Source organism: Rhinoraja longicauda, chromosome 3 (genome assembly GCF_053455715.1).
Source record: "Rhinoraja longicauda isolate Sanriku21f chromosome 3, sRhiLon1.1, whole genome shotgun sequence".
In the NCBI taxonomy this organism is placed as follows: domain Eukaryota; kingdom Metazoa; phylum Chordata; class Chondrichthyes; order Rajiformes; family Arhynchobatidae; genus Rhinoraja; species Rhinoraja longicauda.
This window is the reverse complement of record NC_135955.1, coordinates 89,089,316-89,103,970: the sequence shown is the minus strand read 5'-3', so window position 1 is coordinate 89,103,970 and position 14,655 is coordinate 89,089,316. Positions and strand designations below refer to the sequence as shown.

At 43.3% G+C, this 14,655-nt stretch overlaps 1 protein-coding gene across 3 annotated transcripts in view; it reads left to right on the top strand.

Annotated features, from left to right (window-relative positions):
- Nucleotides 1–14,655, top strand: part of gfm2 (GTP dependent ribosome recycling factor mitochondrial 2) — a 42,350-nt gene that overhangs the window by 118 nt on the left and 27,577 nt on the right. For 2 of the 3 annotated variants that reach the window (XM_078396622.1, XM_078396624.1), the window contains exons 1-7: nucleotides 19–214; nucleotides 8,392–8,490; nucleotides 8,799–8,886; nucleotides 11,559–11,604; nucleotides 12,485–12,582; nucleotides 13,065–13,190; nucleotides 14,014–14,102. In XM_078396622.1, the coding sequence (XP_078252748.1) occupies nucleotides 8,431–8,490; nucleotides 8,799–8,886; nucleotides 11,559–11,604; nucleotides 12,485–12,582; nucleotides 13,065–13,190; nucleotides 14,014–14,102 (507 nt within the window). In that variant the 5' untranslated portion in view covers nucleotides 19–214; nucleotides 8,392–8,430. Of the gene's footprint in view, nucleotides 1–18; nucleotides 215–8,391; nucleotides 8,491–8,798; nucleotides 8,887–11,558; nucleotides 11,605–12,484; nucleotides 12,583–13,064; nucleotides 13,191–14,013; nucleotides 14,103–14,655 lie in introns of those variants that run through there. The other variant, XM_078396623.1, reaches the window with a different exon arrangement.

Below are 14,655 nucleotides of genomic sequence, written 5' to 3'. Positions count from 1 at the left end.
ATGTCCGGTCGATAAACATTTACTTCATTATACGCTTACTTTTGAGCATTGACGACGACAGTGAAATCTATTAATTAGATTGACCCAGTCTGTGGAGATGTTTGCATGTGACCGGGCTGGGCCCAGGGCCAGGAACCGCAGTCAGACAGAGCAGAGGCAGGAGGCAGAGGCAGAGGCAGGAGGCAGACAGAGCAAGCAGTAAGAACTTGAGCCTGTGAGTAACCCGCTCCATGTCGGTCCTGGACCATTACTGATGATATAAAGGAGGTCTCAGAGCTCCGACCGCTTCGAGGAGAGTGTTAAAACCCCGGAGGGGTTAAACACAAAAGTGCTGGAGCAACTCAGCGCCTCAGCAGGGAAATGGACAGACAACGTTCAGGGTCATTTTATTCACAAAATGCTGGAGTAACTCAGCAGGTCAGGCAGCATCTCGGGAGAGAAGGAATGGGTGACGTTTCGGGTCGAGACCCTTCTTCAGACCCTTCTTCTCGACCCGAAACGTCACCCATTCCTCCTTCTCTCCCGAGATGCTGCCTGACCTGCTGAGTTACTCCAGCATTTTGTGAATAAATCGATTTGTACCAGCATCTGCAGTTATTTTCTTATACGTTCAGGGTCATACAGTGTGGAAACAGGCCCTTCGGCCCAAATTGCCCACACCGACCAAAACATGTCCCAGCTACACTATTCCCACCTGCCCGCATTTGGTCCATATCCCTCCAAACCATGTCAATAGGTCAATATATAATATAAGAAAATAACTGAGATGCTGGTACAAATCGATTTATTCACAAAATGCTGGAGTAACTCAGCAGGTCAGGCAGCATCGCGGGAGAGAAGGAATGGGTGACGTTTCGGGTCGAGACCCTTCTTCAGACTGATGTCGTGGGTGGGTCAAAGGAAGGATATAGGTGGAGACAGGAAGATAGAGGGAGATCTGGGAAGGAGGAGGGGAAGGGAGGGAATTATCACAGAGGGGGAGCAGCGAGAGAGCATGTTGCTAAACTCGTCGAAGAGAGGAGGGAGGAGGGCATTCGGCCCTTCGAGCCAGCACCGCCATTCAATGTGATCATGGCTGATCATTCTCAATCAGTACCCCGTTCCTGCCTTCTCCCCTGACTCCGCTATCCTTAAGAACTCTATCTAGCTCTCTCTTGAATGCATTCAGAGAATTTGCCTCCTCTGCCTTCTGAGGCAGAGAATTCCACAGATTCACAACTCTCTGACTGAAAAAGTTTTTCCGCATCTCAGTTCTAAATGGCCTACCCCTTATTCTTAAACTGTGGCCCCTTGTTCTGGACTCCCCCAACATTGGGAACATGCTTCATATATATAACATATATATAACATATAACAACTACAGCATGGAAACAGGCCTGTCCGGCCCTACCAGTCCACGCCGACCATTCTCCCTGACCTAGTCTCATCTACCTGCACTCAGACCATAACCCTCCAATCCCCTCCTATCCATATACCTATCCAATTTACTCTTAAATAATAAAATCAAGCCAGCCTCCACCACTTCCACCGGAAGCCCATTCCATACAGCCACAACCCTCTGAGTAAAGAAGTTCCCCCTCATGTTACCCCTAAACCTTTGTCCCTCAATTCTGAAGCTATGTCCCCTTGTTGGAATCTTCCCCACTCTCAAAGGGAAAAGCCTACCCACGTCAACTCTGTCCGTCCCTCTCAAAATTTAAAAAACCTCAATCAAGTCCACCCTCAACCTTCTACGCTCCAAAGAATAAAGACCCAACCTGTTCAACCTCTCTCTGTAGCCTAAGTGCTGAAACCCAGGCAACATTCTAGTAAATCTCCTCTGTACCCTCTCCATTTTGTCGACATCCTTCCTATAATTTGGCGACCAGAACTGCACACCATACTCCAGATTCGGCCTCACCAATGCCCTGTACAATTTCAACATTACATCCCAACTTCTATACTCGATGCTCTGATTTATAAAGGCAAGCATACCAAACGCCTTCTTCACCACCCTATCCACATGAGATTCCACCTTCAGGGAACAATGCACAGTTATTCCCAGATCCCTCTGTTCCACTGCATTCCTCAATTCCCTACCATTTACCCTGTACGTCCTATTTTGATTTGTCCTACCAAAATGCAGCACCTCACACTTATCAGCATTAAACTCCATCTGCCATCTTTCAGCCCACCCTTCCAAAAGGCCCAAGTCTCTCTGTAGACTTTGAAAATCTACCTCACTATCAACTACTCCACCTATCTTAGTATCATCTGCATATTTACTAATCCAATTTGCCACACCATCATCCAGATCATTAATGTAAATGACAAACAACAGTGGACCCAACACAGATCCTTGGGGCACTCCACTAGACACTGGCCTCCAACCTGACATACAATTGTCAACCGTTACCCTCTGGTATCTCCCATTCAGCCATTGTTGAATCCATCTTGCAACCTCACTATTAATACCCAACGATTTAACCTTCTTAATCAACCTTCCATGTGGAACCTTGTCAAATGCCTTACTGAAGTCCATATAGACAACATCCACAGCCTTGCCCTTATCAATTTCCCTGGTAACCTCTTCAAAAAATTCAAGAAGATTAGTCAAACATGACCTTCCAGGCACAAATCCATGTTGACTGTTTCTAATCAGGCCTTGATTATCCAAATAATTATATATATTGTCCCTAAGTATCTTTTCCATTAATTTTCCCACCACAGACGTCAAACTAATAGGTCTATAATTGCTAGGTTTACTTTTAGAACCTTTTTTAAACAAAGGCACAACATGCGCAATGCGCCAATCTTCCGGCACCATCCCTGTTTCTAATGACGTTTGAAATATTTCCGTCATAGCCCCTGCTATTTCTGCACTAACTTCCCTCAATGTCCTAGGGAATATCCTATCAGGACCTGGAGACTTATCCACTTTTATATTCTTCAAAAGAAGGCGATCAACCTGAAGTCATTGTGCACGTGGGCACGAATGACGTCGGGCGGAAGAGGAAGGAGGTGCTACAGCGGGAGTTTAGAGAGTTGGGAAAAACGCTGAGAAGTAGGACGTCGAAGGTAGTTATCTCTGGACTGCTACCGGTACCTCGTGCTGGTGAGGCCAGGAACAGAGAGATAGAGGGTATGAATTTATGGCTGAGGGACTGGTGCAGAGAGCACGGATTTAGATTTCTGGACCACTGGGATCTCTTCTGGGCTAGGGGTGACTTGTACAAAAGGGACGGGTTGCATCTTAACAGCAGGGGGACAAACATTCTGGCAGGCAGGTTTGCTAGTGTGACACCTGTGGCTTTAAACTAAGTAGTGGGGGGGAGGGGTTAACAAATTGTGAATATGAAGATGAGGTAAAAGGGAATACAGGAGATATTGCAAAAGACTCTCGGAAGAATGGGAACAGAAGTTCTAGAGCGGAAAAGAAATTAAGGGCAGGGCCAATTGTGAACGATGTGAGAGGGGAGGTAAATACAGAAGTTAAAGTGTTGTACTTAAATGCGCGTAGTATAAGAAATAAAGTGGATGAGCTTGAGGCTCAGTTAGTCATGGGCAAGTATGATGTTGTAGGGATCACTGAGACATGGCTACAAGAGGACCAGGGCTGGGAACTGAATATTCAGGGGTACACAACGTATAGAAAAGACAGACAGGTGGGCAGAGGGGGTGGGGTTGCTCTGATGGTAAGGAATGATATTCATTCCCTTGCAAGGGGTGACATAGAATCAGGAGATGTTGAATCAGTATGGATAGAAATGAGAAATTGTAAGGGTAAAAAGACCCTAATGGGAGTTATCTATAGGCCCCCTAACAGTAGGCTCGACGTAGGGTGCAAGTTGAATCAGGAGATAAAATTGGCGTGTCAAAAATGTAATGCTACGGTGGTTATGGGAGATTTCAACATGCAGGTAGACTGGGAAAATCAGGTTGGAAATGGACCCCAGGAAAGAGAGTTTGTAGAGTGCCTTCGAGATGGATTCTTAGAACAGCTTGTACTGGAGCCTACCAGGGAGAAGGCAATTCTGGATTTAGTGTTGTGTAATGATCCTGATCTGATAAGGGGACTAGAGGTAAAAGAGCCATTAGGAGGCAGTGATCACAACATGATAAGTTTTACTCTGCAAATGGAAAGGCAGAAGAGAAAATCGGAAGTGTCGGTATTACAGTATAGCAAAGGGGATTACAGAGGCATGAGGCAGGAGCTGGCCAAAATTGATTGGAAGGAGGCCCTAGCAGGGAAGACGGTAGAACAGCAATGGCAGGTATTCCTGGGAATAATGCAGAGGTTGCAGGATCAATTTATTCCAAAGAGGTGGAATGACTCTAAGGGGAGTAAGAGACACCTGTGGCTGACAAGGGAAGTCAGGGACAGCATAAAAATTAAGGAGAGGAAGTATAACATAGCAAAGAAGAGTGGGAAGACAGAGGATTGGGACTCTTTTAAAGAGCAACAAAAGTTAACTAAAAAGGCAATACGGGGAGAAAAGATGAGGTACGAGGGTAAACTAGCCAATAATATAAAGGAGGATAGCAAAAGTTTTTTTAGGTACGTGAAGAGGAAAAAAATAGTCAAGGCAAATGTGGGTCCCTTGAAGACAGAAGCAGGGGAATTTATTATGGGGAACAAAGAAATGGCAGATGAGTTAAACCGTTACTTTGGATCTGTCTTCACTGAGGAAGATACACACAATCTCCCAAATGTTCTAGGGGCCGGAGAACCTAGGGTGATGGAGGAACTGAAGGAAATCCACATTAGGCAGGAAATGGTTTTGGGTAGACTGATGGGACTGAAGGCTGATAAATCCCCAGGGCCTGATGGTCTGCATCCCAGAGTACTTAAGGAGGTGGCTCCAGAAATAGTGGAAGCATTGGAGATCATTTTTCAATGTTCTATAGATTCAGGATCAGTTCCTGTGGATTGGAGGATAGCAAATGTTATCCCACTTTTTAAGAAAGGAGGGAGAGAGAAAACGGGTAATTATAGACAAGTTAGTCTGGCATCAGTGGTGGGGAAGATGCTGGAGTCAATTATAAAAGACGAAATTGCTGAGCATTTGGATAGCAGTAACGGGATCATTCCGAGTCAGCATGGATTTACGAAGGGGAAATCATGCTTGACAAATCTACTGGAATTTTTTGAGGATGTAACTAGGAAAATTGACAAGGGAGAGTCAGTGGATGTGGTGTACCTCGACTTTCAGAAAGCCTTCGACAAGGTCCCACATAGGAGATTAGTGGGCAAAATTAGGGCACATGGTATTGGGGGTAGGGTACTGACATGGATAGAAAATTGGTTGACAGACAGAAAGCAAAGAGTGGGGATAAATGGGTCCCTTTCGGAATGGCAGGCAGTGACCAGTGGGGTACCGCAAGGTTCGGTGCTGGGACCCCAGCTATTTACGATATACATTAATGACTTAGACGAAGGGATTAAAAGTACCATTAGCAAATTTGCAGATGATACTAAGTTGGGGGGTAGTGTGAATTGTGAGGAAGATGCAATAAGGCTGCAGGGTGACTTGGACAGGTTGTGTGAGTGGGCGGATACATGGCAGATGCAGTTTAATGTAGATAAGTGTGAGGTTATTCACTTTGGAAGTAAGAATAGAAAGGCAGATTATTATCTGAATGGTGTCAAGTTAGGAGGAGGGGGAGTTCAACGAGATCTGGGTGTCCTAGTGCATCAGTCAATGAAAGGAAGCATGCAGGTTCAGCAGGCAGTGAAGAAAGCCAATGGAATGTTGGCCTTCGTAACAAGAGGAGTTGAGTATAGGAGCAAAGAGGTCCTTCTACAGTTGTACCGGGCCCTGGTGAGACCGCACCTGGAGTACTGTGCAGTTTTGGTCTCCAAATTTGAGGAAGGATATTCTTGCTATGGAGGGCGTGCAGCGTAGGTTCACTAGGTTAATTCCCGGAATGGCGGGACTGTCGTATGTTGAAAGGCTGGAGCGATTGGGCTTGTATACACTGGAATTTAGAAGGATGAGGGGGGATCTTATTGAAACATATAAGATAATTAGGGGATTGGACGCATTAGAGGCAGATAACATGTTCCCAATGTTGGGGGAGTCCAGAACAAGGGGCCACAGTTTGAGAATAAGGGGTAGGCCATTTAGAACGGAGATGAGGAAGAACTTTTTCAGTCAGAGGGTGGTGAAGGTGTGGAATTCTCTGCCTCAGAAGGCAGTGGAGGCCAGTTCGTTGGATGCTTTCAAGAGAGAGCTGGATAGAGCTCTTAAGGATAGCGGAGTGAGGGGGTATGGGGAGAAGGCAGGAACGGGGTACTGATTGAGAGTGATCAGCCATGATCGCATTGAATGGCGGTGCTGGCTCGAAGGGCTGAATGGCCTACTCCTGCACCTATTGTCTATTGTCTATTGTCTATTGTCCGTACCTCCTCTTCTTTAATCCTCCTAATTTCCATCACTACTCTACTTGTTTCGCTTACCTCACATAATTCAATATCCTTCTGCTCGGTAAATACCGAAGAAAATAAATTGTTTAATATCTCCCCCATTTCTTCCGGCTCAGCACATAGCTGTCCACTCTGACTCTCTAATGGACCAATTTTATCCCTCACTATCCTTTTGCTATTGACATATCTGTAGAACCCCTTTTACATTACTTGCCAAAGCAGTCTCATATCTTTTTTTCGCTTTTCTAATTTCCTTTTTAAGATTCCTTTTACATTCTTTATATTCCTCAAGAACCTCATTTACTCCCTGCCGCTTATATTTATTGTATATCTCCCTCTTTTTCCGAACCAAGTGTCCAATTTCCCTGGAAAACCACGGCTCTTTCAAATTATTATTCTTTCCTTTCCACCGAACAGGGACATAAAGACTCTGTACTCTCAAAATTTCACCTTTAAATATCCTCCATTTCTCTATTATATCCTTTTCATAAAACAACAATTTCCATTTCACTCCTTTTAAATCCTTTCTCATCTCCTCAAAATTAGCCTTTCTCCAATCCAAAATCTCAACCCTTGGTCCAGATTTGACCTTCTCCATAATGATATTGAAACTAATGGCATTATGATCACTAGACCCAAAGTGCTCCTCAACACATACCTCCGTCACCTGACCCATCTCATTTCCTAACAGGAGGTCCAACACTGCCCCTTCTCTGGTAGGCACCTCTACGTATTGCTGTATTGCTACGTATAGAGGCTTCCTGCCTCTAACGTGTCCAACCCCTTAATAATCTTATACATTTCGATAAGATCTCCTCTCATCCTTCTAAATTCCAGTGTATACAAGCCTAGTCGCTCCAGTCCTGTCTTATCCATGTACCTGTCTAACTGCTTCTTAAACGTTGAGATAGTCCTTGCCTCAACTACCTCCTCTGGCATCTTGTTCCAAACACCCACCACCACCCTTTGTGTGAAAAAGCTACTCCTCGGGTTCCCATTAAATCTTTCCCCCTTCATCTTAAACCTATGTCCTCTGGTTCTATGTTCCTCAACTCTGGGCAAGAGACTGTGCCAACCTATTCTTCTCATGATTTTATACACCACCACCATAAGATCACCCTTCATCCTCCTGTGCTCCAAAGAATGTCCATCAACTCTTTGATTCTATTGCCACATCAGAATAGCTGCATTATCTTCCAACAAGTCTATGGCATGTGAGAGGCAGCTGGTGAAGCCCATATAGTCACGGTGAGATCGTACAAGTTCTCTTCAGACAGCACCCCAGCTCTGTACTGAATCCCTGGAGTTGTGAGGCATCAGCAATGATTGTGCATTGCTCTCACTCCCTGATCTTTTTGGTCACATCTTTTTAGTTCAGTATTAAATCTTTGTGCAGCTATCCTTAAATACTCTTATTGACTGCTGGGATCAATTTGCGTCCAAATGTCGAGTAGGTCAGGGCAGTAATTTCTTTCTGTTAGTTGATTAGTCCAACATTGTAATAATTTCTCTATATTAGAGAATGGATTTGCAGAGAGGGGATGAAATGGAATGAACAGGAATTCAGTGGGTGAGGCAGCACCTGGGAGAAAATGGACAGATGATGTTTTGGATGGAGTTACAGCGTGGAAACAACCCCTACACTAGTCGTTTGGCCCATATTCCTCTAAACCTGTCTAAATGTTTGCTAAAAGTAGCGACTACCTACTCCGGCAGCTTGTTCCATACACTTGTGTGAAAAAGTTGCCCCTCAGATACCTGTGAAATCTTTCCCCCCCCCGCACCTTAAACCTATGTCTTCAGGTTTTTGATTCCCATATTCCGGGCAAGAGTGTAGGAAGGAACCACAGATACTGGGGAGAGGTAGGGGAGGGGGGAGTTTTTCGAGCTGAAATATGGTTTCTTGGCTCTAGATATTTGCTCTTTACCTGTTAGCAGTCACTATAAATATACTTTAGTTAATGAACGTTTCCTGCTTTTTCTAGGTATCTTCCACATGAAGATTTTCACCAGTAACAAAGAGAATGAGGTGGTTTGCAATGGAATTGCCACTATTTGGGGCTTATTTCAGAGGATGCCATATGGTAAAGATGACCATTTAAAATTGATATTAAAACCTATTGAGTTATCAATATTTGTACCATAAAAAGTGTATATTCCACTCACAAATTTCTACAACTGAATTTCAACTGAAGTTCCATATCTCTTTAGATTTTTTAAATTGTTCTTTTTCTTATCCTTTGATATCTGCAACTCTCGTTGCATGACAATTTAATGTTAATGGCTTAATATATTCAACCAGTTGAAATGGTACTGCATTAGACAAATCTTCACGGCTGTGTTATAGCATTGATTTAAAAATTGCGAGCTCTGATTGATTCTGTACTTTCAGTGTCTTCCATGTGGGTGGTTCAGATTAGCACCTAACAGCCGAAGAAATGTAAAAAACATTTTCAACAGGAAGTATAGCACTGCCACAGGTAAGTTCACGCAAACCGAAATAGTGCAAACCGAAATATGTTGTACAACCTAAATGTTGATTGTACAACCTAAATGATGATTGATGGGAAGAAGCTTGAACCTGTATGTCACGCTTCTCAGGCTCCTCTACCTTCTTTCCGATGGGAGCAGTGAGATGAGAACATGGCCAGGGTGGTGTGGGTCTTTAATGATATTGCTGCATTCTTGAGGTAGCGCTTCCCTCAGATCCTTTCAAAGGTGGGTTGGTCAATACTCAGGGTGGACTGGGAAACTTCCACCACTTTCAGCAACCTCCGATGGGTGTTCGAGTTTCTGAATGCAGGCCGAGATAGAACCAGTCCATATTCTCTCTACTGTAAGACTGAACTCTGAAAACTGCATTACTAAAAATGTTTGTGATGCATTTTGTCTGAATAATTCCACTCATTTGCATTTAATTTAAATCATAGAAAGTAGGTGCAGGAATAGGCCATTTGGCCCTTTGAGCCAGCACTGCCATTCAATATGATCATGGTTGATCATCCAGAATCAGTACCCTGTTCCTGCTTTTTCCCCATATCCCTTGATTCAGTTAGTCCTAAGAGCCATATCTAACTCTCTCGAATACATCCAGTTAATTGGCCTCCTCTGCCTCCTGTGGCAGAGAATTCCACAAATTCACAACTCTCTAGGCGAAAAGGTTTTTCCTCATCTCAGTCTTAAATGGCCTACTCCTTATACTTAAGAATTGTAGGAAGATGTCCAATGTTTGTTCTGAAAAAGTTGATCAGTTAAACTGAACTTTGCAATACTTAATCAGTTAAGATAAATGTGGGTCCCTTGAAAATAGAAACAAGTGAATTTATAATGGGGAACAAGGAAATGGCAGACGAGTTGAACAGGTACTTTGGTTCTGTCTTCACTAAGGAAGACCCAAACAATCTCCCAGATGTACTAGGGGACAGAGGACTTAGGGTGACGGAAGAACTGAAGGAAATTCACATTAGTCGGGAAATGGTGTTGGGTAGATTGATGGGGCTGAAGGCTGATAAATCCCCAGGACCTGATGGTCTGCATCCCAGGGTACTCAAGGAGGTGGCTCCAGAAATTGTGGACGCATTAGTGATCATTTTCCAATGTTCTATAGATTCTGGATCAGATCCTGTGGATTGGAGGGTATTGCATGTTATCCACTTTACAAGGAAGGAGGGAGAGAGAAAGCAGGGAATTATAGACGAGTTAGCCTGACATCGGTGGTGGGGAAGATGCTGGAGTCGATTATCAAAGATGTAATAGCGACGCATTTGGATAGCATTAACAGGATTGGTCCAAATCAGCATGGATTTACGAAGGGGAAATCATGCTTGACAAAAATTCTGGAATTTTTTGAGGATGTAAGAAGTAAAATGGACAAGGGAGAGCCAGTGGATGTGGTGTACCTGGACTTTCAGAAAGCCTTTGATAAGGTCCCACACAGGAGATTAGTGGGCAAAATTAGAGCACATGGGATTGGGGTGGGGTATTGGTTGGCAGACAGGAAACAGAGTAGGGATTAATGGGTCCCTTTCAGAATGCCAGGCAGTGACTAGTGGGGTGCCACAAGGCTTGGTGCTGGGACTGTAAGTATTTACAATATACATTAATGATTTAGATGAAGGAATTAAAAATAACATTAGCAGATTTGCAGATGACACAAAGCTGGGTGGCAGTGTGAACTGTGAAGCGGATGCTATGAGGATGCAGAGTGGGGTTGGGTGAGTGGGCAAGTGCATAGCAGATGCAATATAATGTGGATAAATGTGAGGTTATCCACTTGGAGGCAAGAAAGGGAAGGCAGATTATTATCTGAATGGTGTCAGGTTAGGAAAAAGGGAATTACAACGAGACCTGGGTGTCCAAGTACATCAGTCATTGAAAGTAAGCGTACAGGTACGACAGGCAGTGAAGAAAGCTAATGACATGTTGGCCATAACTAGAGGAGTTGAGTATAGGAGCAAAGAGGTCCTTCTGCAGTTGTACAGGGCCCTGGTGAGACCACACCTGGAGTATTGTGTGCAGTTTTGGTCTCCAAATTTGAGGAAGGACATTTTTGCTATTGAGAGATGCAGCATAGGTTCACGAGGTTAATTCTGAGGATGGCGGGACTGTCAAGATGAAAGAATGGAGTGACTGGGCTGGTATTCACTGGAATTTAGAAGGATGAGAGGGGATCTTATAGAAACATAAAATTATTGCGGAATAGGACACGCTAGATGCAGGAAACATGTTCCCGATGTTGGGGAGTCCAGAACCAGGGGCCACAGTTTAAGAATAAGGGGTAGGCCATTTAGAACTGAGATGAGGAAAAACTTTTTCACACAGAGAGTTGTGAATGTGTGCAATTCCTTGCCTCAGAAGGTAGTGGAGGCCGATTCACTGGATGCATTCAAAAGAGAGTTAGATAGAGCTCTTTGGGCTAGCGGAATCAAGGGGTATGGGGAGAGGCAGGAACAGGGTACTGATTGTGGATGATCAGCCATGATTACATTGAATGGCGGTGCTGGCACGAAGGGCCGACTGGCCTACTCCTGCACCTATTGTCTATGTATGTATCTAATACTTGTTAAGAATAATGAAAGCTTTTCCTTCTATAGATATGTTTAATATTGCACATTAAACGTATTAATACATTTTACTTTTCACTACTTTGCAGGGCACATCAAGTCATTACGTACTATTATTAATCCAGACATCTCTAAGTAAGTATGAACTTATACAACAGTAAATACAATAGTTCAAGTAAATGTCTCTAAAATTAGCAGATAATGTGGGTGGGACAAAACTTTTCCAAATAGATTTCCAGTAGTTTAGTTACAGACACTGCCTTAAACAATTGCGCTAAATTGTGAAACAATGTAGATTTGTGCAGTGAAATTCAATTAGAAATGTGACTACACCAACTAAAAACACCTGTTTATTCCTCTGCATATGCCAACTGGTTTAGTTGCAAACTCATTTATCTTCTCGCTTCTCCTGATAGAAATTAATATAATTTATTTAAATGTTGCTGTTGAAGCTCAAGACCGTTGTTGGTACCATCGGCTTACTTTGCAATTTATTGTGATTAGAGTCATAGAGCGATACAGTGTGGAAACAGGCTCTTCGGCCCAACTTGCCCACACCGGCCAACATGTCCCAGCTACACTAGTCCCACGTGCCTGTGCTTGGTCCATATCCCTCCAAACCTGTCCTATCCATGTACTTGTCTAACTGTTTCTTAAACGTTGGGATAGTCCCAGGCTCAACTACCTCATCTGGCAGCTTGTTCCATACACCCACCACCCTTTGTGTGACAAGGTTACCCCTGAGATTCCTATTAATCTTTTCCCCTTCACCTTGAACCTGTGTCCTCTGGTCCTCGATTCCCCTACTCTGGGCAAGAGATTCTGTGCATCTATCCGATCTATTCCTGTTAGTTTGCAGATTTTTCTATCATTCAGATTTACAGAAAATGAAAATAGAATTTTAACTATGCTGACAAAGACGTCTTTGTAGAAGTTATCTTCAGCAATGATGCATAACAAAATAATGGGTTTTAAAGAAATGTGTACTTTTGTCCTTTTTGATAAACCTTGACAGAATAAGGAACATTGGGATCATGGCACACATTGATGCAGGAAAAACCACAACCACAGAGAGGATACTTTATTATGCAGGATATACCAGGACACTTGGGGGTAAGAATATGCCCTCTTTTGATGAAGCCATGTCCCATTTTTCAATGTGTTACAAAATCTAATATTGAAAAATATATATTGCAGATAAGTTGTGCAATGTGTTTCTCAAACTCTCAAAAGAAAAAAAAAGAATGTGAGATCTTCGGTTTCCTCCCACACTCCAAAGACGTACAGGTATGTAGGTTAATTGGCTGGGTAAATATAAAAATTGTCCCTAGTGGGTGTAGGATAGTGTTAATGTACGGGGATCGTTGGGCGGCACGGACTTGGTGGGCCGAAAAGGCCTGTTTCCGGCTGTATATATATGATATGATATGATATGGATCTCTCATTTGAAGATTAGGGAAAAATCATTGTATTTTTTGTTCACTCTTTTACCTGGAATACATTTACCTACCATTTCCCTTCAATTAACTTTGGGATAGCTAATACATAACCAATTAAATTTGTAGCAGTACAAAACCTTTTTTCTTTTTTTCCAGATGTGGATGATGGGGACACAGTGACTGATTTCATGACACAGGAGCGTGAGCGCGGGATTACCATTCAATCGGCTGCCGTCACCTTCGACTGGAATGCCCATCGGATCAATTTGATAGATACACCAGGTGAGTAAAGCATCGGGGAGCACTAGACATCATGTGACTGAGTCAGTAGCTCCATTTAAATGTGGTTATTGTACCTGACTCAACCTTTTCCTCTGACAGCTTGTTCCATGTATCTACAACCATCTTAGAGAAAACATTACCCCTCAGGTTCCTATTAAGTCTTTTCCTTCTCGCTAAATCTGAAATTAGCTAGAAACTGGAAATAGTGCAGTCCTCACAGCAATATCTCCATCATTAAATCCATTAGAGTGCACTGCTCTTTGGTGTACCACAGAATCTATATATTACCATTTGTGTGTTTAAGTTCCCGAAATACAGCCAAAATGGTACACCCGCACCAATGTTAGGGCCACCTTACTCACCATCCGCCTGTGGTGTGCTGTATCAAGTTTCGTTCAAATTGTTGCGTTATCATGTACCATTTTGGCTACTTTCTGCCCAACCAATTGTTCAAGCACTTTTGATTGCAACATGCGCCTTAATTTAGTTCAACAAAGAAACTGACAAGTTACTAAAGAACCTTTAGTAACAACAGGAACCCTACGGGTCCACGGGTCATCTAGTAGCTTTTAAATGTAGTCAAGTTAATGGTTTCTGAGAGATGTGATTAATCTGGGGTCCCCGATCTAGAGTTCGGGTTAGACACCTATTGATTAGAGAAGCCAACTCTGAGAAGAGAAAAGGAATATATGATGGAGAGGGTGTCTACTTGATTCAGCTGATGCTGAGAAAAATTATAACATTATAATGAGCTACTTTCTTCAGTAAATTGAGCTGTAAAGTAAATTTCAGTGAATATTGAATGGACCTTTTATTTTGTTAGGCCATGTGGATTTTACAATTGAAGTTGAACGCTCTCTGCGTGTTCTTGATGGAGCGGTGGCGGTATTTGATGCTGCAGCCGGTGTTGAGGTGAGCACTGTCTCCTTAAGAAGCAAACATCATCAGACTTTGCAAGGGTGGGCATGCGAGTGCAGCACTCCTTGGTGCACCACAGAATATCTTTTAAATTCACCAAATTATAGGCCATTACCTCTTGGCAGAATCTGTCTTCTCTGCCCAGCTTACTTTCCTATCTAGAGACCCAAGAGCCAGCAGATGCTGGAGTCTTGAGCAAAACACAAAGTGCTGGAGGAACTCAGCGGGTCAGGCAGCATCAATGGAGAGAATGGACAGGAAATGTTTCCAAAGAGCTTTCCAGCTTCTCTGCTCCAATCAGTCTGAAGAAGGGTCCCGATCCGAAACGTCACCTCTCCATTCCCTCCTCAGTTGCTGCCTGACCTCCTGAGTTTCTTCAGCACTTTGTGTTTTAATTCTCTATCTAGATTTGTACGTACACCGAATTTAGATCGGCTCGGTCACTTAATATCAATTAATAAAATGGATTGATAATTAGTCCTCACGATCTCTCTCGTAACAGCTTCCCAATCAGGAAAAGGCTTGTTTATTCTTCCAGCCTTTTAAC